This window comes from Heliconius melpomene, chromosome 13, assembly GCF_056956725.1.
Source record: "Heliconius melpomene rosina isolate 202511_hmr_F chromosome 13, ASM5695672v1, whole genome shotgun sequence".
Lineage (NCBI taxonomy): Eukaryota > Metazoa > Arthropoda > Insecta > Lepidoptera > Nymphalidae > Heliconius > Heliconius melpomene.
In genome coordinates this window covers 13099028-13124026 of record NC_140401.1, presented here as the reverse complement: position 1 = coordinate 13124026, position 24999 = coordinate 13099028, and the positions used below count along the sequence as shown (strand labels likewise).

Genomic DNA, 24999 nt, shown 5'->3' with positions numbered 1-24999 from the left:
AATAAAACGTAAATGTTAGGAAAACAATATGGAAAATCTAGTAGAAGATGGGAGAGATGTCATATCAGATAACGACGATATAAAAGATGCAGAATCCTCACAAAATTTTGAAAAGTTTATACATGAGCTATTTGAGCAAAATGGTATATTAAATGATCTCAGAGCTTATTTGCGAGGGCATATTGTAAACGTTCTGAAAAATGCTGAAACAGGTCAAATATTAATATTTATATCATTAACGGTTTTATTCTATTAAAAATATTATAAAAACCTTTGATAGATTTTATTAAAACAAAGTTAAAATTTTTAGGAAATCCTCCAAATTGTCAGAAACATTTTACGCAACGATTGGAACTTACTTATCAAGCCCTCAACATTCTCATTGCAGAATATTTACTCAGATTGGTATGCTTAAAATATGGTGTCATATTTTCATCTATTTATTTAATTTTTTAAGTTCAACTTTAATTTTTATTATTTTACAGGAGTTCAGTTACAGCTTATCAGTGTTTGTGTCTGAAATTCCTCTTTCCAACATGGTGTTTGAGTTTGCAAAAACAATTCTTAAATCAAAAGACTTAAATGTAACAGATGTGCGCTTTGGTGAATGTGATGTTTGGTCTATTTTAAATTATTTAGGTAAAAAAAATAAATGATGATTTTTTGTCTTATATAATATTCCATCACTTAAAACAACATTTTAAATTGTTTATAAAATAAATATTATTGCATAAATTTATATTTAAATATTTTTTTAATTATAAGAATATAATTTTAAATTATTCATCAAATCAAATTTTGGTCTGATATTTAATTATAACTATGATTTTATTAACATAAATTGGAAAATGACTGAAATGAAATATCTATATATATAAAAGGACTTGTCCTCACTGACTGAGGTAAGACACACGCACAGCCGTAACCGCTGTGCGTAGAAACGTGGAATTTGGACAGATGTTTACTTTCGTAATCTGGACATCCACTAAGAAGGGATTTTGAAAAATTTTAACCCTAAAGGGGTGAAATAGGGGTTCAAAGTTAGTATGGAAAAAAAATTAAATCGGTACCGATTTTTATAAAATTTGAAATTTAGATTTTTAAAAGTATTTAATTGAACACGTTTTTCTAGAATTCTCCCCCTAAGGGTGCAAATAAGGGGTTGAAAGTTTGTATGGAAAAATCTTTAAATCGCCACCGATTTTTATAAAATTTGAAATTTAGACTCTTAAAAATATTTCATTGAACACATGTTTCATGGGATATTAGAATTCCCCCTAAATACGCAAGCGAAGCTGCGCGCGTCCGCTAGTCATATATAATCACAGGATAAACTTTAACTTTCCTTAATTTTTCAGGAATACAATGTGACTCGGAACATGCATCTAAAATAGCTGATATGTATAATGAAAGTAGAGAATCTCCTCTTTTATACTGTATTTTAAAATGTATTACATTACATGATAAAGTACCATTTTATGCTCAACCAGGTAAATACCCAGTATATTAAATATATATAAAGGGCCTTTAATTTTAGGGCTTTGGGTATATTGGGTTTTGGACAAAATGATTTGCATGTTTTATATAATGTTAATAATTATTTTGCTAGAGTATGAAATGAAAATCAATATTTCATTTCCTGGAGTGGGAAGAGCCCACAATCTGTTGAGTTTACAGTCACATGCTTGTGCTCATGCACAACAACTGGTCTCAGATAAAAAATAATCTTGTAGTGCAGCAGCACATTCTCCATCTACAACCACAAAGGTTGTGGGTTCAATGTGTGGGAAATATTATTTTTTTCTTGGGTCACTCAACATGCCCCATACATCGAAAATATAGGTGGAAGTGGAGTGGAGTATATTCAGGCAAGGTTTCATTTGCCAACCTGCTATATACAGGATATACAGTGAATCTAAAAAACAAAACAGACAAAGAAAGACATATTATTCTTAAATGACTGAAAGTTAAAGCAACTTAAATTTTTTTTAGTCCATACTTCAGATGAGAGTGTCTTAAGTGATAAAACACTTGAAACAGATGATGAGAGAATTATTAAAGATTCACATGGAAACATACTAAACAAATGTACACATTATTCCTTTTGTAAAACTTGTCAAAATAGAAAAAAGCAATTAAAGTGTAAATATGAAAAGAAAATAAATAAATTAGAAAAGGTATATAATATATATAATTTACATAAATATATTGTGTACTTTTATTTTTTTATTATTAATAATATGTAAGGCCATTGTTGCTGACTGTAATAGTGATGGTTGTGAGTACGATTCCCACCCAGAGGAGTGACCTATTTAATATTTTTATTTTCTCGCTCTGATAACACAGTGTTTTATACTTATTTGGGTGAAAAAAAAATTCAAAACCAAATTCCCTCTGTCTATGCTTCTATAATATGCTATAACAATATTCAAACATTTTTTAAATTTTATGAAAAGTATATTTCTTTTTTATTTCAAATTTGTTTTGAATACATACAGAACATGATATTATGTCTAGAAGAGTTCTAGGTTCAAATCCAAATAGAACAATTACAGATTTTTTTTTATTATTTAATAATTTAATTGCAGGTTGCCAATAAATTGAATATAAACAATCTAAATGTAGATAATTTTATGAAAACTGTTAATGTTGTGGAACAGAACCTAATTGATGAGGTTACTATTAATTAGTTTCACTATTATTATTTATAATATTATTTATAATTTGGACTACTCAACACAAAAAAAAATCAGTACATCCTGAGATTGGCATGTTCAACGAAACAAACTTTTCGGCTTTCTTATCCCAACACTGTCGATTTGAAGTTGAGTTCCGCTACTCAACATAGAAAAATTTAAACATAACAACGCAAATCTAGGAACCTAACGTTTTTTCTACATTCGACTTCGATAACTAGTAGACTTAATTTATTTCTTCAATTGTACTGTAAACGGCAATGATTGTGGGTTTAGATTAAAAGATTCCCTCTCAGACAAAGGCTCTGGTAACTAGCCAAAGAGGAACGGAGTAGAATAAACAGTAATATTTTTTTATGTTTTTAGATGTTTGAACAATTGAAAACAGTGTATGAAGCAGAAGTGGAAATGATAAAAGAAAATGGACAGAAAAAAATTAAACATTCGATAGCGAGTCATACACTACTCCTGCAACAACATAGAGAACAAGTTAGTTATTATAAATTAAACTTTGTAACCAGATTAATCGCCTGTATTTTATACAATTTTTTAAAAAACATTTTGAGATGTTTGGTTTTTTATTAACGTTACCTTAGCAGGATAGACGGAGAGTACCTAAATAAGATAAAATAAAAAAAACCTAAAATTTCAGGAATTGCGAATTGAGTGGCAATATTTTACTATACATTTTGATTGGTGGTATCCAACAATTCACTTTATCTAAATATAAATGCATCGATCTTTAACAAATGTTTACTTGGAGATCGAACTTAAAACCATTGACTGTATAGTCAAATACTTTTCCTCCGTATAACTGATAAGCCATGCTCATCTCAAAATAGACCGGCGCTCATCCTAGAATTTTTAGTATTATAAAATCAAGCCTAAAAAAGTTTGTCACTAAAGTGTGACTTCAAAGCTAAAACAAGGTCCCAAGGTGATAAATATTTTTGGATACATGATTTATCCATCTTTTTAAATTTACTGTTTACAAATAGTTAGAAGAATCATACAAAGAAAAAGAAGACAAATTAGAAGAAAATATACGACAAAAGAAGAAGTTTCTATGGGGTCTAGCGCGAGCCCTAAGAGATCAACACGAGTGTATGACCAAAGCCATGATGGAAGTGAAGTTTGAAACGGAGAGGCTTGTTGAAAAGGTACTTTAGGTGTTTTGTTTGTGTTTGTGGTGTTTTTAGAAAAGAGAGGTGGAAGTTCGATTTCGTAAACGTATCGTTTATTTATTTTTTTAGGAAAATGATCTCAAAAATCAATTACAAGAAGCCGAAAAAGTTCTCAAAGGCAAAGGTGCAAAAATGTATAACCAAATATCTCAAGAAATAAAAATATTAGGCACTCATTTTGAATCTATGAAAAAAGAAAGAGACAATTTAGATAAAGAAAGAAATAATTTAGATGATTTAAAACAAATTAATGATAAAAATAACCAAGTTCTAGTAGAATGTAAATATAACAAAGAAGAATTAAAGTTACATTACGATTTACTCAAGGAAGAATTAGATGTTTTGAAGAAATATATAAAAGACAGTAAAGAATCTAAATGTTTAGTAGAAAGGGGAACTGTGATGGAAGAAAAGTCTTTAATGAATAATGACGTTAATGTTACAATTAATGATGATAACGCTGATAGAGTTGATGATGAGTTAAAATGCCAGGTGATTAACAATTTTATGAAGAAGAATGTTAATTTTAATCAGGTTCGTTGTTTTTGTTACGTATTTAAAACAAATTTTGATAACTTTTAAATATAGTACCTACATATTTTATATTTTATGACATCGTTCTGGTATGACGCGTCGCGTCGAGGCGGGCCGTTGAGTCGCTAAATACGCGATGTCTGGAGATTGGGTTTGCTACATTATTTTATAAAGATTTTACGAAATTGTCAGGCAGAGTACCGAATATAATATTTTTAATATTAAAAATAATATGCCTTAACATTTCCTTAAAAATATAATGTTACAGTTAAATCAAGAAGTAAATCGTCCTTATAGCAGTGAAGCTGATGTTCCGGAGGAATGCAATTGTTTTGTGACTATACAGACGTTAAAGGAAGAAAACGAACGTCTGAAAAAAATGTCTTTGCAGGTATGTTCTTATTTTAAATGCGCACGTATGAAAGTAGGTATTATTAATAAGTATAACAAGCTTAATATATCGAGGCGGTGAGGCCGTCAGAGATGAAGTGCACGAATATGTAACTAAAAACGATATATAAACGATGATTCTGGATTCGATTCCCGCTCGGGGGAATGAAATCTTTAATATTTTCATTTCCTCGCTCTGGTAACGGGGCAAAGCGCGGTGTTGAGTCTACAAGCAATGCCTCAAGGTTCCCTCTGCCTACCCTGCTATGTGCGGGATGAAGCGTGAAGCTGAAAACAATAGATGTTTCATAATTTTACTTTTATTAAATATTTATTATACTAATGATGAAATATATTATTCTAATATTTTTTTAGCAAATGGAACATATAGATGCACTTTCCAATGAAAGAAATGTTCTACAACAGCAAGTAACTAGAATTCGCACTTCACCTATAATGCAACATGGTTTTATTGGGAATAGGTAAGATTTTATACAACAGATATAGTTTTTAAAGTTTCTAATTATAAGTGTCTCTTTTTATAGAGAAAGAGGAAAATGGAATGATCGTTCACTACGATTCTTTGTTGTCATATGAAAGGAATGTATTTTTTTACATATTTTATGTCTATGGTATTAATAGTTTTTTATGGATGATAAAAATAAAATAGCTTAACAACTAATTGTACTTTGTTGATTAGATCAATTTGATATTTTTCTCTCTCTCTTTATGTAGAATGATCCAACGATCTTTATTTATTTGTCTATACAGAATAAATCAAAATCGAAATATACAAAGTAACCATGCGGCTGGAGAATTGTACGCTTTTCCAAATCTACGGTCGCGGGTTCTGTCCCCGACTGAAGCAGTGCCTTTTCTCGGTGTAATGACGGAAAAACGTGATGAACGACGGTTTGTATATAAATATATACACAGTGTTTTTAACATCACCATTTTAAATGAAAGCATAGTTTTAACTACTCTATAAAAGTCTTATATATAAAATAAAATTTGAAAAATATATAATTTTTCAAAGAAAATAAATAATAAAATTATCGTTGTAAAATAAAACGCCATTTGTTAAGAATGCACACAGACGCAAACCTGTCAAAGCGACAACAACGCACACGCCTCATACACAAATCGAGTCGTAGGTAATGGCGGCGAAGTTGATCGTTGTTTAGGTTTATTATAGAAAATAGATAATTGCGTAAAATAGAACAAGAAATACTCTTTATGTTTTTTTAAGAATGAATAATGGCAGATAGGCAATGTTTTGCGGTAGTAGGTGTTTACGTTATTCGTAACATACAGTGTGGATTAAAATCATGAAATTAAAATAAAAATTCTACGACTAAACTGTTGACGAATCTTGATATGTTTTTTTGGGAACGAGTTTGAAATATTTTATCCTATAAAGAAAAAATGTAGATTCAATTTCTTTTATAGAAGATAATAGATATAGAAGTATCATTAAAAATATCCTTTGAATATATATATTTTTTATTTAATCTTTTTTTTAGAAATTTGTTAAATCAATGGCGTGCACTTCGAAGACCTCGCCCCATGTCGTCTCCACCATTAAATATAATAAGTTAGTATAAACAATAGACTTCTACATAAAATATATACATACGTATTATAAATAGCATGCAGCTTTGATAATATGTGTAGACAAATTCATATACCTAGTATAGATTTTAAACAGTTATTACATATACATGTAGGTTGCAGCGCAATAACACAAGCGTATACAACTATAAACGCGACGGTTGTGGGTTCGATACCTACTCAGTAAAGCGCGGCGTTGAGTACTGCCAATCAACACCTCAAGAATACGACGGTAAATGGAGAACGGATGTGCCTTAATGGAAACGAAATGTCTTAATACTAGATTCCCAGGTTCCCTCTGCTTACCCTGCTATTTGCGGGATACAGTCGTCCTACAATTGTTTTAGCATAATATTAATTGTATGACATTTTTTGTTGTTTTAGCATAATTAATTAATTTACCCGTTCTACTAGGACAAAGCATAGTGTTGAATTCCATCATAAGGCATTAATAATTGTTAATTTAAAACCTAGCTACCTACAATTACAAAAGAGCTGATAATCTTCAAACAGCTAAACACATGAATGGCAAAGAACCCTTTCGATGAAGTCACCTTCAAACAACAATACCTTAAATCAAAACCGATTCATCCGTTTGGGAACCGGGATATCACAGACATATATACACATACACAAATACATATCTATACATAGACTCGTAAAAAGAAATAAGAATGTATTTGTATAAGAATGTTATTTATTATCAGACCCAGGACAAAGCATTCAATCAGATCCAGTTTGTTCATTTGAGAAAAATGTTCCAGACAATACAGAAATTGCTAATATACAGCCTAGTACTAGGTAATTATATAGAATATTACATATATTATGTTTATATTATTTTTTATTACTATTAGTAAATAGTTTTTTTTAATAACGTTTCCCTACAAAAATCTCTCGATAACGAGACTGTCGCCATACCATAAAAAAAATATTATCTAAATATGCCTAATTTACCTTTAAATTTGCCTTTGTCCTAAATATGGCAAATTTGACCAAAAAAGGTCCCTCCTTTCCAACATGTATCATTAACGAGGTTATAAAAAAAATATTTTTACTATCCAATTGATTTATTACTAACAATCTGATAATTACAAACCAGTTGATTTTTTTTGTTGATTAGTTGATATTTATATGATTGTCATATAAATTGCATGATACGTTTTCTGGTCGTATGTTCATACCACAAGATCGATTTTTTAATTTGTAACTGTAGGACAAAGGTATCATGTGAGTTTGTGAGAATCACGAGAGAGTTAGTTTTTTCTTCGTACAAATAAAACTCTTATGTCCCACGAGAAATGATCAACGGGTCCTGGACTAATACATTCAAGAATTTCAAAAATTATATCGTATTTTTGGCTTCTATTAGTTGCATAAATAAGTATCTCTATAATTATGTTATTTATATTCTATGTACAATTTTATTCCTCTTTGCAGTTATACACATTATTTTTATAAATATTATATTTCTTTTCAGTATCTGGAATTTAGATAAAAGTAAAAGTTATGTAATAATAACTTTCTTTTTAATTTTTGATTTATTTGTTTTTATTAGTGATACACCTCCGGTATACTCTAAAGAGAAAAATATGAAACCCGTTTCACATGAAGCTAAGCGAAAACAGCGAAGGTAAGTTTAAGTTACATTTATTTAAAAAAAATATGTTTTAAAAATTGTCTAAAAATATATTAATTAATATAGCGCCATAGGAAAAGTTGCTTAACATCATGAGCACTTTCTGTTCGTATAAAAAAACGAAGGTCTAATGTGAAACGCTAGCAACCCAGCTAATCCTTAAAAAAAATATGTCGCGCATTAGGTAAACCACATACATATAACGGGTGCTAAATTGAAGTAGCATATCGTAAATATATACTCCACGCAAACTAAATTATGGTCGAGAACTAATTGTTAATATAACAAATGCTTCGCCTGTGTAACATAAATTCGCCGATAAAATCAGAACCACTACAACTGAAGAATATACATTGTATGTAAATATCTTTTATCTTTTCAGTAATATAAAAGAACATACAATACGTCGTGAAAAAAGTCCCAACTCGGCACTATGTGAAGCTAAACTCAGATTAAGAAAATTAGAAATTGAAGCTGAAGCGGTCGAGAAATCTTATTTGGAATTTAGAAAACGACAATCTGAACTACAAAAAGTTCAAATTAATGTTACTTTACCAGAAGAACCCGTGTTAAAAAAAATAATTCGTTCAGGTATATATTTTACTTTATAATAGTTATCTTATTTAATAATATTATGTAATACCTAAGCATAACATTTTTTAAGTTTTTAAAGTACTTTTTTTTGCTTTGCTTTAAAAAAATTACCAGTACACACATCGCACCTTTAGAATTACAGTGACCTAATCAAAAAATACCTACGAATTTGAGAACGAAAAAAAAATAGATAAATAAATCAACAATTAATTTAAAAAGCATTTTGCTACTGTATCATCTTAAATAATTTTGTAAACCTAATTTTTGTACAAAAACGTAATTGTAAAAATCTTTATTTGATGTTTCCAAAAACTTGATATTTAAGGTCACTATGTTCTTTAAATTACTCTCTTTTTTCTTCAGATAAACCAGTTCACTCAAAAACTTTATTAAAAATAAAGGAAAATAGGAAAATTGATGATACAAACTTCAAAGACTCACCCGAATTATTAAAAAAAGATTTTGACAAATACTTACTGGAATACCAAACTAAATATGATATTGGTAAATTACATTTCCCTAACAAAAATTCTGTACTTCAAAAAGTTGAACCGATTCCTACACTTAATAGAAAATTTGATGAAGTTAAGAGTATTAATTATATAGAAACTCCAATTACTGAATTTAGAAAGCTTTATCAAAAAGATAATTGTAATGTTAATGTAAATCATACTTTAAATGACGCTAAACAACTTTTAAATGATGATAACAAAATAAAATGCGATGAACAAGCAGATATACAAATTCCAAATAAAAATGTAAACTACGATAACAATTTTGATAAAGAATTATGTGAATGTGAAAAAGATATTTCGTTTCAAAATATAATAGATACACATTTTGATTGTAACAAAAGTCATTTGGAAGCTATAGACATAGATACTCATCTAATGAATGAAAAAATAGACAAAATTGCAAAATATGAAGATCATGATGTGATAGTTAGTATTAATAATGAAAATTTAGACGAAATTACTGAGAAACATACGGAGAATATGCAAAATCAGGAACTTAATGAAATTAATAATATTAATTCTAAGTCTGATAATAATGTGGTCCATAATGAAGAAAATCTATTAATAGTTGAAGTTGAAAATATTTACAATGAAAGTAATATAAAAATGAGTGAATCTAAAGATTTACTTCTAGTGGTTGAAAGTTCTATAGATAACGAAAATAAGGATCAAAATAAAGAAAACGTGTTATCTACACAAATGACTATAATAGTCAGCCCTAAAAATATAGAAAATAATGAAGCTAAAAAACATTTATCAGAAACAGTTAAAGAAATTACGGAAAACGATGTTTTAAATGACATATTTCATGCTAAAAATAACGAAGAAGTATCTAGTGTGGAACTATCGAAAAAATTAGACAATTCAAGTAAAATGGAAAACAGTGATGAATACGGAGAAGATTTCTCTGCCGATGTGGATAATTATAACAGTCAATATGAATTTGCGAATAATTCTCCGATATCAGTCGCTAAAACATCGGAAGCTGACGATGACTTTTGGGAGTCTTGAAGATTTTGTTCTATATCAAATTAAATTGAAAATATTTTTTGAATTATGCCTATTTCATGGTTGTATTTTGTTGAATATAACGTTTAATGTTAGACTTCTGTTTTCGTCAATATATCCTAAAAAAGAAAACTATATCGCACAATAGTACAGGAGGAAAAATAATAATAATAATACAATAGTAGTAGTACTCAGAAATGTAAAAATGGAGACATTTTACCATAAATAAATTTAAAATTTAAGTTTGAACGTGTAAAGTCATGCATTTAATTTTGATGTAAAACAGAATGAAAATTTGTTCAATATAATTGCGTTTGTAAAAAGCACCATTTTTTCTCCCTCTTCAAGACAAAGCGCGGCGTTCATGTTGTATCCCGCACACAGCAGGGTAGGCAGAGGGAACCTAGTGTTAAGGCACTACGTTCCCCATTTTCTGCCGAATTCTGGAGACAGGTGTTGAGTGGTAGAACTCAACACACCCTTGTGTTGCGTTCTACCACTCAACACCTGCCACCACCACCACGCTGCGCCACGACGGCCTAAATATAATAATAGTTAAATAATATACAATAATGATCAAATCAATTTAATATTTTAAAATAAATTACAAATATTTTCAATTACGCTCATTGACGCTCCTAGAATGAGTGCAATGTTGTCGCTTTGATAGGTTTGTGTCCGTGTGCGTCATTCATAACAAATGGCATTTTGTTTAACAACGATAACTAATTATTTTGTTTGAAAAAATCACTTTTTCATTATTGCCAAAATCTCTTTTGTTTTAATTGTATTGCCTTTTTATAGAGTAGTTAAAACTGTGCTTTCATTTAAAGTAGTGAAGAAAAAACACTCCCTGTAAAGTAAAGTGTATATTTTAATTATTTATTGAAAAGACTGAGTACAAAATAAAACACTACAAACCATTCATAATTTATTTATCATTAATCACGAATCGAAATATAAAACATTTATATATACATTTGAGGATATAAAAGTACAAACGTTCTGACTCCGACCGTTGACGGAGAATCACGTCACCAGTAAATGCGTAACGCTCGCGTTATTGTCACTAACTTATATTGGAATTAATCGTCAAATGCAAATTAATATTCACTGCCATTTTTAAGCCGGATTTATATTATTATGAAAAATAAATATAAGTTCGATTTTATGAAAAATATTTTTTTTAAAACTTAGAAAAAAGAACTAAAGATTACGGTATTTTAAAACATTTCATATATTTGTACAAACGTTTGGTTTACAGCTTAACTTGAGAAGTTTAAATTAAATTATTTATGTACTTAAAATATTTTCCGACCCAAAATGAGCAATTAAATCATTATGTAAATCCGGCTATAGTTATTCTGTCTTATAATAAGATTATTTATAATTTACGTAAAAACTCCTGTAAAAAAGCTGCATAGTCGATTTTATAAAATCTCGAACTAACAAAATATACAACGTACATACTAACATCTAAAATACATCACAATTTTCATATATTTACTGCAATTGTCCTAACTTTTTTATTTTAACATATTCTCTTTCTATAATAAACCTGATGAATTCATTAATCGTATTTGGCAAATGTTATCTTATATTATTATAATAGTTTCAAAATTACTTTTTGTTAAATCGAGGTTTTTTTACAAATGATTATAATAACATTATATTATTTATAAGCTATTTTATTAAATTCAGTTTTGAATTTGTTTCAAATAATTATGTGTAAATAAATGGCAGTGAATACAAAAATAACTAAAGAATGTTACACATCAACTTATAAAAAATAATTGGGTATTAAAACAAAATTATTCATCAAACCACATAAACACAAACAGATACAGAATATTTTTTTAAAGATCTTAATAACGTTCTATATAAATAAGAAAAGAAATATATATTATGAAAGAACCTATTAAATTTGTTTAATAAAAAAAAATATGAACACTTCAAAAAAAATCGAAATTACAACTTCACTTGTTACTATATTTTTAGTTTCATATATATTTCTTTCCTTACTGCTTTCATTTAAATAAAATAAAGAATTTCGTTTCTGTCAACATTTACAATATAACATCAAATATGAGATTATTATTTATCCATATTACTAATCATAATTACTGAAATAAAAATTTAATACCGACGTGATCAATCAATTAAATAATTATTATTATAATATAAGTTTGCTCAAATATGTTGAGAAAATTAAGAAAATATAGCTTCACGCTGCATCCCTCAAATAACAAGGTAAACAGTTCCCCACGGATTGTCAAATTTTCGAGACATTGCATGTCTCAATGCCGCTGTTTGTCTTGTTACCAGAGCGAGGAAATTAAGATAATTCATTCCTTCGAGTGGAGATTGAACCCACAACCGTCACGTTTTTAGGCAAAGGCCAAAGGCCTTTAATACTCAAAATAATTTAGCAACATTTATTATTATAATAAAAGTGAAATAAAAAAGTCAGTGCAAATATACAAAATATAAACTAGCGAACTAAGGTGTTTGAACAATTATTTAATAAACACAAAAATCTGTGAAAATAACACAATTATTCTGTCATTATTAAAACTAAATAAATATTTAAAAATATGGACACTTTCGAGTAACATTTAAATAATTATATTGATTTAATATATTTTGTGTTATCTTTTCCAAGAAATTATGTATAACTTAAAAATATTTTAGAAAACCTATACTATTGTTTGAGCGTGGCAGGACTCGAATTCGCACCTCTCAAAAGCCGTCGAAGTTAATTTAATTTTTTATTGCTAGAAAATCTATTTAATAAAATATCATATAATTAAGAAAAAACATATATTTAAGTGGGCTCTTGTGTTACACAAAACTATTGTTTTTAAATATTGTTTTGTAGTTATTGACGTGTTACTCAGGAGTGTCCATAAAGAAAATACATATTGGGAATAATTTACTTTAAAATCCAAAATAACATGCATTACTAAAGAAATACTTAGATAATAGTAATTGCTATGCAAATCTTTTGTTTTATGTATAAGAAATTATGCAAACAATATGATCCATATTAACATTATGCCAATTAAAGATAAACATTAAATTATAAAATTAATATATACAATGTAAATAAAATATAGAATAAAGAAAACCAATATGACTTAAATATTAAATTGATATAATTATTAATCATTAATTATGAACCTATCAATTTTATAGGAAACGAAAATAAAAAACCCTTGTTATTTTTTAAATAAAATAAGAAAATTATTCTATTATTATTATTATTTTTATTAAATAAACATTGTAAACTATTTTTATTTTCATTATATGAATATTCAATGTTTATTAATTTTGTACACATATTTGACACTATTATAAAAACCAGTAAATTTAAAAATAAATCAATTGAAACAACATAACCATAATTATTGAATTTCAAATAATAAACATAATAATATATAAGTAATAAAATAATACGTTAGGAAGTAATACAATAGATGGTATATGTATAGTCAAATATATAATAATTAGAAACCAAAACTAACATTGTGTCCGACATTTTTAGCAGCTGCAGCGGTCTTCGGCGAGTTGGGGCCTGTCACTCTTAACCAATTAGATACCTGCAATAATTATATAAGTAACGATTTAGATTTACGTCGACAACGCCATAAGGGCATGAGCGTATGAAGGGCATCCCTTATTTATGTGGGTAATAAGTTGGTGCACTCCCAGAATTGATTTGCTATCAAAAAAGGTTTTAGAATCGAAAATTCTTTGCAAAGAAAGATATTTAAGCAAAAGTTGACAAATTTTGGTAATTTACAAAACTTTATTTTCTTTTTTCAAAATCGGTCGGCTCAACAACTCTTCGGACATCGACGCGCACTGGGACAGATTGCAAACGCGATGGTTGTGTAGCGGTGTGTGCGGGATACAGCGTGAAGCTGATTTATTTTATTTATTTATTAAAAATAAAACAATAATACATACCTGTAATGGCACAACCCTGTCGCCACGCGTGAGACTAGCGTCTGGCCCGTCACGGCAGTCACTCCTGTCCCGCAGGTCACGCCGCGGCGTGCTGCTGGGCAGCACGCGCGTGACGCGTGCCACGTCGGGCCACGACGCGGTAGTGTCGTCTGCGCTCGTTGGCTGCCAGCTGGGGGTAGTTATTAGTACTTTATTCATTTGACTTTTGCAGTATTTTTTAGTATTAATTAACATTCTTTAGTTACATTTAATATAATTCTATTAATTACATTTAATATATTCTATGTTTAGGTACATACTCGTTGCGTCGCGGCGTTGAGAAAATAAATATAAACATTAAGTAACATTTTTAATATAAATATAAAATTTAGGTAAAGCGTTACCTAAATAGAAATTAATATAATTAAATACACACCCTTGTCTTTCGCTATCCGTATATAACGCAACTGTGTGTCTCCAACGATACAGGTTGGGGAATGTGTCCGGAGTTATTTGACATGTGCTTACAGCATCATATACAAGGCGATCCATTTTCGATGGTTCTTCCCTAAAAATATTAAACTTAAAATAAATATAAAAGTAATTAATTTTCTGTCAAAACCAAAAAATAGACAATACCTGAATTTAAAACAAATAATATTGATTCAATTAAATGAAATATATATATACTAGTTAGTGGGCCCGTGCGGGGCTACGCCCGCTTGAAATAGAAATATTAATAAAGAAAAAAATAAAACTAAGGATTCAGTCAATTCAGTAAAACAGATGTATAAAATAACTGTTACGGCCAATTAGTAGTAGTTTAAATTGACATTACTTTTTTATTTATGAACCGATTGTCATAAAATAAACCCTCTCTATTCTGGTTAATAAAGGTTCCCAATAACATTTTGTTTTAAATATCTTCCAAGTACAGACACCGACCTTCTTACGATTTTATTATAAATATAGATTAAGTAAATAATACAGATTATATCTTATCTATTTTATTTAAACTTATCTCTTTTTATAAATTATTATAATTTTAGACATCTGTATTAAAATTATAAAAGAAAGTCGAACGAACCAGGTTTTTCAAATTATTAAATATATTTACATGTTTACAATTGAAAGCCAAAATAATTCATTATTTAATAATTCTAATTTATAACTTTACACTATTAGTAATAAATAACAACAAATAAAAAAATCACCAAATATTGTATCGTAATTCACGAAACCCACCCATAAATAAAAGGTTCAGTGAGTGCTCTATCACTTGCATCATGCATTTCACCATCGTCACTATCAGAGTGTTCTGATGCTGTCTGGTAAGACTCCTCGTTGCCTGAACCCGCAGAATCGTCTTCTGATATCTGAAAATATATAATTTTTGTATCTGCAGCAGGCAGAGGCAGTGGGGAACGGAGTTTCTTAATACTAGGTCTGTCTAATTACGTACAGATTTGGCTTTTATATTAATAGTAGTGCGTCCTTGAGTACTTTATGTATGTGTGCAATGCAGCCTTGCCTTTTTTTATTAAAAAGACAACAATGAAAATGTTGTCAGTTTTTAAATGAAAGTGGCAGAAATAAAATAGTTCAGCTTTGTTTCCCTCTTGTTCTATATAGTGTTTAAATTAATTGATTGACTCCCTCAACTTAATAATCAAGCCATAGTAATAATTTTTATTTATATCAGTCTAAAAGTTTTTTTTTTCGTTCTTTTTTATTTCTGAATCGACATCGAGAGTCACACACTGTCCCAAGACCTCACGACAGCTTATTTTTGGACATGTAAAACATTATATTATTATGAAAATATAAATATGCAGTGTATGTGCAATAATACATCTTACCTCCGCCTCGACCACTAAGCACTTGGCGACGTCGATGCTGTAGGCGGAGGGCGCGCCGTCCCCCGCCGGGGAGTTCTGGCTGACTGGCTTCTCTATACTGGCTTGGCACTTGCCGTCACCTATTTGTAAAGGATTTATGTTATTTATGTTATTCTTAGGTTCACGCTGTATTCCACATATTTTAGTGATATACTTCTTATGAAAACATAATTGTAGAAAGAAATTAAAAGAGAAAACGATGAAATGTTTTATAGAAAGCTAAGCAGAAACAGTGAATGTAAGCATATTCTGCTATATGTATGTACACGTATTTACCACATTGAGCTAATTGAGCAATGAGAATGTAATGAGTAATATAATAAAGGTAAACTTAATCGTGTAACGCTACTGATATATTTCGATTACTTTTTCTTACCTTTTAGAGACTATTAAATCTCAATTGTTACAATTTATTTTAACTATAACTCAATTTAATGAAATCTGAAAAAACAATATACATACCAATATCATGTTCAAACGTAAGCCTTCTAATAAAATTTTCACTTTTCGGACTTGTTGACAACATGGACCTATTCTTCCTAAATGAAGCATTCTTCTTACTGTTTCTCTCAAACACTTCCACCTTCCAATCGCATCTGCACTTCCCTGCCTTCTCCCAAATCTCCCTACACTCGACTTCCGAAACTGCCGGACCTTTCGTATCATCAGATTCCGTTAATTCCTCACAAATAAAACTCGACAGACATCTAACATGTCCATCTATAACATGATTTATCCTCATTCTATTTGTCCTGTAAGTGAAGGGTTTTCTTTCATCATCAGAACTGAATATATCGTCGTTGGGACATCGTAATTTTATTAAAAATTCCACTAAATTATTTATATCGTCCAGTTCCTTTGTTTGTTGTTTTAATTTAAAAACAACTAGTTGGGCTAAACGTGAGTGTATTAAAGAGAAATTAATGTCTTTGAATCTTTCATCGTCCATGTAAGTATAAATCGTGTGTTGGAGGTGTTTTGCTTCAGATTTCAATGATTCTCCGGCGACTTCCGGTTCAGTCGATAGAGAAAATATTAAGGCATCAGCTAATCTTTTAGCGAAAACTTGACATGTTCTTTCTATACATAATAATTGATTAACTGTGTGATTAGTTTGTACTATATTTGTATCGCCATTAGGTATTAACGGTTTCGCTGTAGGTTGTCTACACAGTCTTTGTCTTATGGGATCGGTTTTACGCCAGTGGGACTTGTCCGTTATTTTGCATGTTTTCATGGCAACACATAGTTCCGACATCGGACTTAGTTCTTGGTATGGACTTTGACTGAGATTGCTTAAACTTATTCTAGAAAAATTTAGCTCTTCAGCTTGGTTTAAGCTGTCATTTTGTGCAAAGGAATAAGCTGTTTCGTATTTTGCTTTCAAATAGTTTTCCAATAGAGCAAGCCCCTCTTGTGATCTTAAGTCTGTAAAGGTGTCTAAAAACGGCCAGTATTCTTTCCAGCCCACATTCATTTCTTCTGCTAAATTTCTGTAAAGAAAAAATATATAGATATATTATAAGGGCACCTTTTAATATATAAAATAAAAAAGTAAAGGGAAACAAAAAGTTATATTTATGAGGTTATAAATATTAGTACTATTATTATTAAAAAGCAGTGTGATAGTGTTAAATGTATATGTAATTATTAGGGGATCGATTTTTATCAGGGAACAGAGTTATAATTAAAAAATTTTTTTCAATCTAGTAATATATGCGTGACTTTGGTTGCCCAACGGGGACCCTTCATTATGTTCAGGAGAAATCCATAACTCTCACTAGTCCCTTAACAAGACTCTTTATCGGAAGGGAAAATATTGGAAGTTTGCGCCTCTTAGAACCTTGTAAATTAGTCCGCATCTCATACTACATACCTTCCGACCGCTTCCAGTCCCTTGCAAAGCTCCCTTAGACGGAAGGACGAGGACACGTTAGTGGGAGTAGTGGTGGGCGTGGGAGTCTTGGGCGCTCGAGGGGGAGTCTTCCATCGTCTCCTGAAGGAGTCGGCGTCTAGCGCGGGCATGGGCCCCGCGAACGCGCGTATTTCATAGCGAGGTGACAGGGGGTCTCGATTCAGTTCCTGTGAACATTTTAATTGATGTTAAAACTGTTATTATTAGTTGGTGTGGAATAACATTGTCATGTAATTGGCTGAATAATGCGTTTATAGGTTTCCAAGAGACGCCAATTCGATTTCCGGTATGTTCCAATTTGTATATGTTTCATTATGTATAAAAAGGCAATCGAAATATATGGAAATATTTGGACTCTTTTTGGAACAAAATGTCTAGTAAAAAAAATGTCTAGTTTTAAGCATAATTTAATTAGTTGAATAAAACAAAACAGTTAACATTTTGAAAACGTTGACAAAAGGACCATGTGACTGTAGTGCTAAATAACAATAATATTATGATAACTGAAAATGTTTACACTCAGTTAAAATTTTTCACTTGCCAAATTGATTAACTCCTCCACTAACATAAAAATTATAACTTTTCTGTCCACAGTTTCGTGACTAGTCCTTTATATAAATTTTACACACATGCCTTTATATGAAAGCTATATCTTTATTTATGTTTTTAATAATAATTATTTGAACTCTTAAAAGTATGCTTATAATAAAACCTAAATATGAATAATGCCTTTGAGAGACGGGGTCACCAACGAGACGCCTTTGGAAGTGCGCTAAGGCGTCACACCGATATTTTTAAGAAAGTAACACTGAATATTCAACTCTTTTTATAGCATTCATATAAAATTTATTATTTATACATCACTAAACAACAAATGAAAAAGCTACTTACAATGAATGCTTACATAATTATGTTTATTTTAAATTATATTATGAGTGTCTTAACTCTAAGTTCTCCAGGTTCCCCCTGCTGTGTGCGGAGTACAGAGTAAAGCTAAAAAAAATAAACTATACTACATCCATCTCTTTCTAACTTACCGGCGGTTCAGCAGGTGTGAACGGTCTGCCTATAGTGGGGGCGGCACTATCGTCGTCACTGTGCAGCACCGGCACGTAGTACCGCTCTCGGAGCATGGCGGCGATGCGAGTGGACACTTCGGACGGCATGGTGGGTGCGCGGGCGCAGATTATCTGGGAAATTGTATTTATTACTTAAACTTGGTAGAAATTCTTATACGCTTGATAAAACTTATTTAATATATGTTGTGATTACTTGATATAAATGTAGTGGTATATATAATGAACATAATGAACATATAATGAACAGTCGCGACAGAAGTTAAGTGGCAGAACTCAACGCCGCGCATTGCCTCGACACCAGAGCAAAGAAATGGAAATATATACGTAAATAAATAAAATAAATATTTAACTTCCACGACTGGGGATCGAACCCACAACCATCAAGTTACAGTCACACCCTTGTACCGCTTCGTCACGACGGCCTTACTTATTATACAATTATTTATTATTTTATAAATAAAATACTTACATCTTTAGGCAATTCGCCATGTTTATTTTTTGCATTCTTATTACACTGCGGGAACGATGTTAGGACGTCTACAACATGTTCTGCACCGAATTTGACAGCAAAATGTAATGGAGTCTCATTGAGTCCCTTATCTGGGGTATTGAGATATCTATCAACTAGGATTGATGCGAATTCCTGAAAATAAGACCAAATTACTTAGTTACATGAGGTCACCAGTGGCGCAGTTTTCGAACAACAACCAAGGAAGATAGATAGAGGTAGGAGCCTTTAGTAAGGTACGGTTCTGTGCTCAACACATAAACAACGTAGAGGGTGGGGTAATGAAAATTATTGATTTGTCAGTGGCACATCTAACTCTAGTATATGTTTATTATCTATGGTTCGATCCCCCCTAAATGATAATGTATTTAAATCGGTTAACCTATTTCTGAGATTCATTTGCACAGAGGAACAGATAAATTTTATAGAATACCTAGGCAAAGCATAAAATAAATAATATTTCATATATTATTTACACTTTTTACGTATTCGTAATGTTACGTGGGGTATTCTACAGAATACTGAATAATACAGATTGTAGGTAACATATTTACTAGACTGTGCGACAATGAAATTTTCCTAAAAATATTATGAGGTATTCCAGTAATCAATGAATTATTTTTTTTTTATAATTACCTTACAAGATTCCAGATTAGCGTCCATTCCATACAAAGCCTGTACAAACGCTGGATTTCCAACTGTATTGAGAAGAAGATTGCAGATTTCGGCATTCATTGCTTTAGCTGCTATATGGAGAGCGTTATAACGCGCGCCTTCCTACAAAAATAATTTTGTTTTTTAGCTTCACGGTGTATCCCGCTTTAAGCAGACGTGTTATAAAGGTAGATAGAGAATATTAAAAAATAATAGTTCTTTCATCTGTTGTGTTTGGATAAGAAACAATGACTCTAAATGAACAGAATGAAGAGATCGAATTAGCATATCAACAGCCAACAAGCTCTCTTTGGCAAACACCGTTTGTTCGTTAGCGTGTGGGTTATGTGTGGAGATAGTTACTAATCAAGATATAGCTCGATTGGCATTGGAACTTGAACTCTTGCCAATACAAATAAATCCTATCGCCATAATAACAATGCAAAATTATGTAATTTCACAATACGAAGCAGTTGGAACACATTAAACTCTGCATGATGGCCGTGGGTTCGAATTCCATTTAAAAAATTGTTTACAAGTTATTGTACTTTTCTACAAAAAGTATAAAAAATCGACACACCCGGATTTGAATTTGCGCCCCTTGAAATCTCTTTAATTTTAGAACTTCAAAAACATTAAAAAATATTTATTAATTTCTTTCTGCAAAATGCTCGGAGTTAACTTCCGCCACTTGACAAGCAATGATTTGAAAAATTGACGGCAAGCGGGAAACAGTGTCTTAACCATTGCCTACGCTGTTATATGCGAAAATTCAGCGTGAAGCTGATTTGATTCTTCTTGAAACAGCAATAGTTAATAATAGAAATTATATATATTTATTTATCTAAAACCAATATCTAATAAGATTTTATTTTTGCTACAAACGAATACTTACTTGCACAATAGCCGGTGTGTTCCCACTGCTGACGAGATACCGAGGATTGTCCCACACTCTGTCCTGAACTGTAGTTGTCAAGCCCGCCTCGATTGCTTTACGTAGCGCCACCATGTCCTGTGGCGAAGGAGCCTTAAATGGGTAAGGTTTTTCTCCTACTAAAGCTGTGAAATGGATTTATTTTAAAAAGTTTCTTATAACTGCACGTGGTAATCCGCATATAGCATAGAAAAATTAGTGTTAGGATGTACTGTTCTCCACTTTCTGCCAAAATTTAGAGATGTAGCGTTGTTGAGTACAATGCCGCGCTTTGTCTTCTTACCTTCTTAGAGGGAAGAAATTAAAATAATTCACTCCCCAAGTGGGATTTGAACCTACAACCGTCACGTTTACAGTCAGACGCCGTGCCGCTGGACCACGTAAATGTACTTTTTTTCTTGTAATTTTAAGCAATGATAAAGCATCTTCTATTAGTGCGCTGTGCGCAATATTGTGAATATTTTGAAAGTGGATAAAGTGACTATGAAAGTTTACACATTAGATATTTTCTTTAATCACAAGTAGATATAATGTTTTAATTCTTAAGGTATAAAAGGATGCGCCTAGCGGTGAAACAATCGTCCTGTTCACAAACATACATACATATATTGAAAATAAGTTCATATACTTTAACATTTAAGAAAACGGTGTCATAATAAAATGTAATATTCATCAAAATGTTCAGCAAGTTCCTATAGCAGCATTCAGGTGTCAATACAAAGAGAATTATTCGCCACGTGACCTCATTCTCTCCCTAATTGGATAATACTGGTGCTTTGCACGAATGTCTATAAATGTTCGATGTTAATGGCTAAAGTCAACGCTCTTTGGTATATTAATAAACCATTTGTTAAGCATTGTTACGACTACATATAGAAATTCAAAGCAATTACTTATACCAATTAAATATAAAATATAATTTATATTATATTTTATTATACGATAATATAAATGTATACAGTATCTTATATAGTTCGTAAATTATATTATTAAATTTTATTTCACGGTTTATAAGGAAACAATTTAAGAGAAATGTATTTTTTTTATACTCAATATCGACAAAAATAATTATCGTCTTATTTGTTACAGTTAAAAACCGTTGTTTCTTGAACACGCCTAACAATTTAAGAATTGAAGAATATGATTTTTTTCGATATAAAAACTTTAAATGTGGCCAGTCGTGGCGCAGGTGCACGAAGATAGGACTTACCGCAATAGGGTATGGGTTCGACTCCCACACTCGGGGATGAAATATTTAATATTTTCAGTTCCTCGCTCCGGTAACGAGACAAAGTGCGACGTTGAGATCCGCCGCTCAACACACATTGCCACCAGTTGAAAGTGCCAAACGAAAGTGTCTTAATGGGAACGGAGTCTCTTAACGCTAGATACCCATATTCTCTCTGCCTACCTTTCTATGTGCGGGATACAGCGTGAAGCTAAAATAAAAACTTTAAATATTCAAAAAATATTTGTATTGTTTTTTAATAAATTTTAAATATTCAATTTTATTTCAATTTGAAGACATATTTATGTAAATTTATATTTTCATTTCTTTGATTTGGTGTCGAAACAAATCGCGGCGTTGAATTCCTCCACTGAACATGCAATGCCTCCAGAATTCGGCGCAAAGTGAGGAACAGAGTGTCTTAACAATAGATTTCCTTTGCTTACCCCACTGTGTGCTTGTAGCTAATTTATTTGATTGGATTTAAATATTCAAACATATAAATAGGATCTTCATAAATTTTATCTTTTATTTTACGCTAAAATATTTATTATCATAGATAATTTCACTATTTTTTCAACACAAAAATAAATTCGCACAAGGCCATGTCTTTATATAGCCTTGTATTATTAAAATAATCAATAGATAAATAGAAAATTTTAAGTTGACACTCTTTTCTTCATAAGATAAGAAAATATGTCAGCTCATAATATCATAAGATACGAGGCTGTTGCTCCCAACCAAAACAAAGTTGTTTCTACAATAACAGTGATTGTCATTATAATAAAATATTTATAAAAAAAATAAACTATGTGAATAATAAAGATTTGTCCATAGGCATTTTAATATTATTTTTTTTTATCATGACACATTCCTGTGTGGAGGATATGGAGTTCAAGTGAACCTAGCATACATTATATTCTTATGATCTCAACTTATGAACTATGTATTTCAAAAATATCTTAAATCAATCAATCAAGAAATGACATTGAAAAGAGCATGCAATAAAATTATAATTATAATAGATAACTGGAAGTGATAGTATTCATTAGTATTTTCATTATCAATTGATAAAGCATTCACAATAAATTCTTTAACTATATTTATATATTTAAAAAAAGCTAAATATCACACTGCAGGAAGCAAAATTTTATTAATTCCCTAAATGTTATTAACAGTGAGGTACTGTCCCACTCCACCACAACAACCTCTTGTAATATCATATTGCTACAATTGAAGAAAATTAGAACTTACAATTTCCATTTCCATCATGTGTTTCAATTGACTCCGCACCTCTAAGAGCAAAAGTTAGGGCATCTTGATAATTTCTAAATGCCTTAAACCTAGAGGATTTGTACCGACGGACCAAGTCCAAGGCTTCCAATTTATTTTCATACACATGAAGTGACTCTGTAAGATAATTATCCTTTTTTATTATTATAGGTGACTAAATCTAAAAATAAATATAGGCTTTCTGAATATGGGCGTTCTGATGTGTCTGAATGCTTAATTTTTTTTACTTCACTGTATCACAAAGGAAACCTAATGTTAAGACACTCCATTCTGCACTAATACATTATCCCATATTAGGAATTGAACCACAATCATCACATTTTACAGTCAGATACTATGAACCTGGATATAACATGTCATATTTATTTGTTCTTACCCAATTTAAAAGCTTAATATTTAATGTTAGAAGAACAAGACGATGATGACACTTATAACACCATTGACCTATATTTCAAATTTATAGTATGCTCAAAATACAATTATGTACATAAAGTTTTACCTACTTTCATCAGGACCTTTTATAATTTCACAAGGTATATAAACTCCATAGTAAATTGTTGAAGATTCCGTAGCTGTGGGACTTTCTTGTATAGGTTTCTTCAAAGAATCGAATCGCAAAAATCTACCTAACAAGCCAATCATTCCATCTTTTTTTTCATTTGGAGACATAGATATCTCTTCTTTTATCCCACCGATATCCTTGTTACATTCGGGGATCAGCACTGTTTTCGACATTTTGCCTTATAGCTGAAAATGGTAAACAAAAAAATGTTTTGTTTGTGACGCAAACGGCTGCAACGTTTATTTTTACTCAACTTTATGTATACCTTCTAGCAAACACTGTCATAAACTCATATTTGTAAGGGTATAAATGCAATATTTTTTACAATTTTACCACATAGCGTAAACTTAAATGCACAACAAAAATAATTTGATGTATTTCAAACTGAAAATTGAAAGAAGTCGAACGATGCGATGACGCAGTTGACGTTTCAGTTTGACGTTATGACGTATCTCGAAGAACAGATAACTAAAATCAGATACAAAATGTTACGCTCGAAACGCCATATATCAAGAATTCAATTCAAAATAATACAAAATATTATTGTGTATAAATTTTTTGGATCTCTTTGTAAAAAGAGGTAATAATACCTCTTTTTACAATGAAATTCACAATAAATGGTTATAATTTCTTTACGTTCCGTCACAAAAAATATGGTGATGAATGGAACACATTTTTTTCTCCTCTTTACTTTAGAAGAAATTTACCGATGCTGGTCACCTTATAAACTTAGAAAAATCTATTTAACTAAATATAAATAAATTAAAGCTTCAGCTTCACGCCGTATAAGAATAAGCGATGAAGAATAA

The 24999-nt window shown here is 30.5% G+C and overlaps 2 protein-coding genes across 4 annotated transcripts; one reads left to right on the top strand and one right to left on the bottom strand.

Moving 5' to 3' along the window:
• The first annotated feature begins 28 nt into the window (after positions 1-28).
• LOC146533027 (uncharacterized) lies at positions 29-10266 on the top strand. 2 transcript variants are annotated; one of them, XM_085196457.1, is made up of 17 exons: positions 29-212; positions 311-405; positions 486-639; positions 1359-1490; positions 1993-2177; positions 2589-2675; positions 3063-3185; positions 3695-3856; positions 3950-4414; positions 4683-4805; positions 5180-5286; positions 5576-5716; positions 6328-6398; positions 7123-7216; positions 7974-8048; positions 8437-8645; positions 9012-10266. In XM_085196457.1, the coding sequence occupies exons 1-17, from the start codon at positions 29-31 to the stop codon at positions 10172-10174; spliced, it is 3570 nt and encodes a 1189-aa protein (XP_085052583.1). In that variant the 3' UTR covers positions 10175-10266. The 2 variants fall into 2 exon arrangements, with proteins under 2 accessions (XP_085052583.1, XP_085052584.1); XM_085196458.1 differs by lacking the exon at positions 2589-2675.
• An 823-nt stretch (positions 10267-11089) lies between these two features.
• On the bottom strand, positions 11090-24624 carry Ankle2 (ankyrin repeat and LEM domain-containing protein 2). 2 transcript variants are annotated; one of them, XM_085196459.1, is made up of 14 exons: positions 24456-24624; positions 24132-24375; positions 23590-23745; positions 21069-21232; positions 20156-20296; positions 19481-19654; positions 18970-19122; positions 17894-18099; positions 16480-17510; positions 15979-16097; positions 15365-15495; positions 14556-14687; positions 14141-14309; positions 11090-13770 (listed from the first exon to the last, which is right to left on the bottom strand). In XM_085196459.1, exons 2-14 carry the CDS (start codon positions 24361-24363, stop codon positions 13678-13680), a joined length of 2901 nt encoding a protein of 966 aa, XP_085052585.1. In that variant the 5' UTR covers positions 24364-24375; positions 24456-24624; the 3' UTR covers positions 11090-13677. The 2 variants fall into 2 exon arrangements, with proteins under 2 accessions (XP_085052585.1, XP_085052586.1); XM_085196460.1 differs by lacking the exon at positions 24456-24624 and having other exon boundaries at positions 24128-24269.
• Positions 24625-24999: the final 375 nt, after the last annotated feature.

Bases quoted from the DNA above. Each gene is read 5' to 3' on its own strand.
- LOC146533027 (XM_085196457.1), top strand. From the start codon at position 29: ATGGAAAATCTAGTAGAAGATGGGAGAGATGTCATATCAGATAACGAC. The intron at 3,186-3,694 runs GTTAGTTATTAT...GTTTACAAATAG, and splicing joins TGCAACAACATAGAGAACAA to TTAGAAGAATCATACAAAGA. The intron at 3,857-3,949 runs GTACTTTAGGTG...TTATTTTTTTAG, and splicing joins CGGAGAGGCTTGTTGAAAAG to GAAAATGATCTCAAAAATCA.
- Ankle2 (XM_085196459.1), bottom strand. From the start codon at position 24,363: ATGTCGAAAACAGTGCTGATCCCCGAATGTAACAAGGATATCGGTGGG. The intron at 23,746-24,131 runs GTAGGTAAAACT...ATTATCTTACAG, and splicing joins TATAAAAGGTCCTGATGAAA to AGTCACTTCATGTGTATGAA. The intron at 21,233-23,589 runs GTAAGTTCTAAT...TCCATTTCACAG, and splicing joins ACATGATGGAAATGGAAATT to CTTTAGTAGGAGAAAAACCT.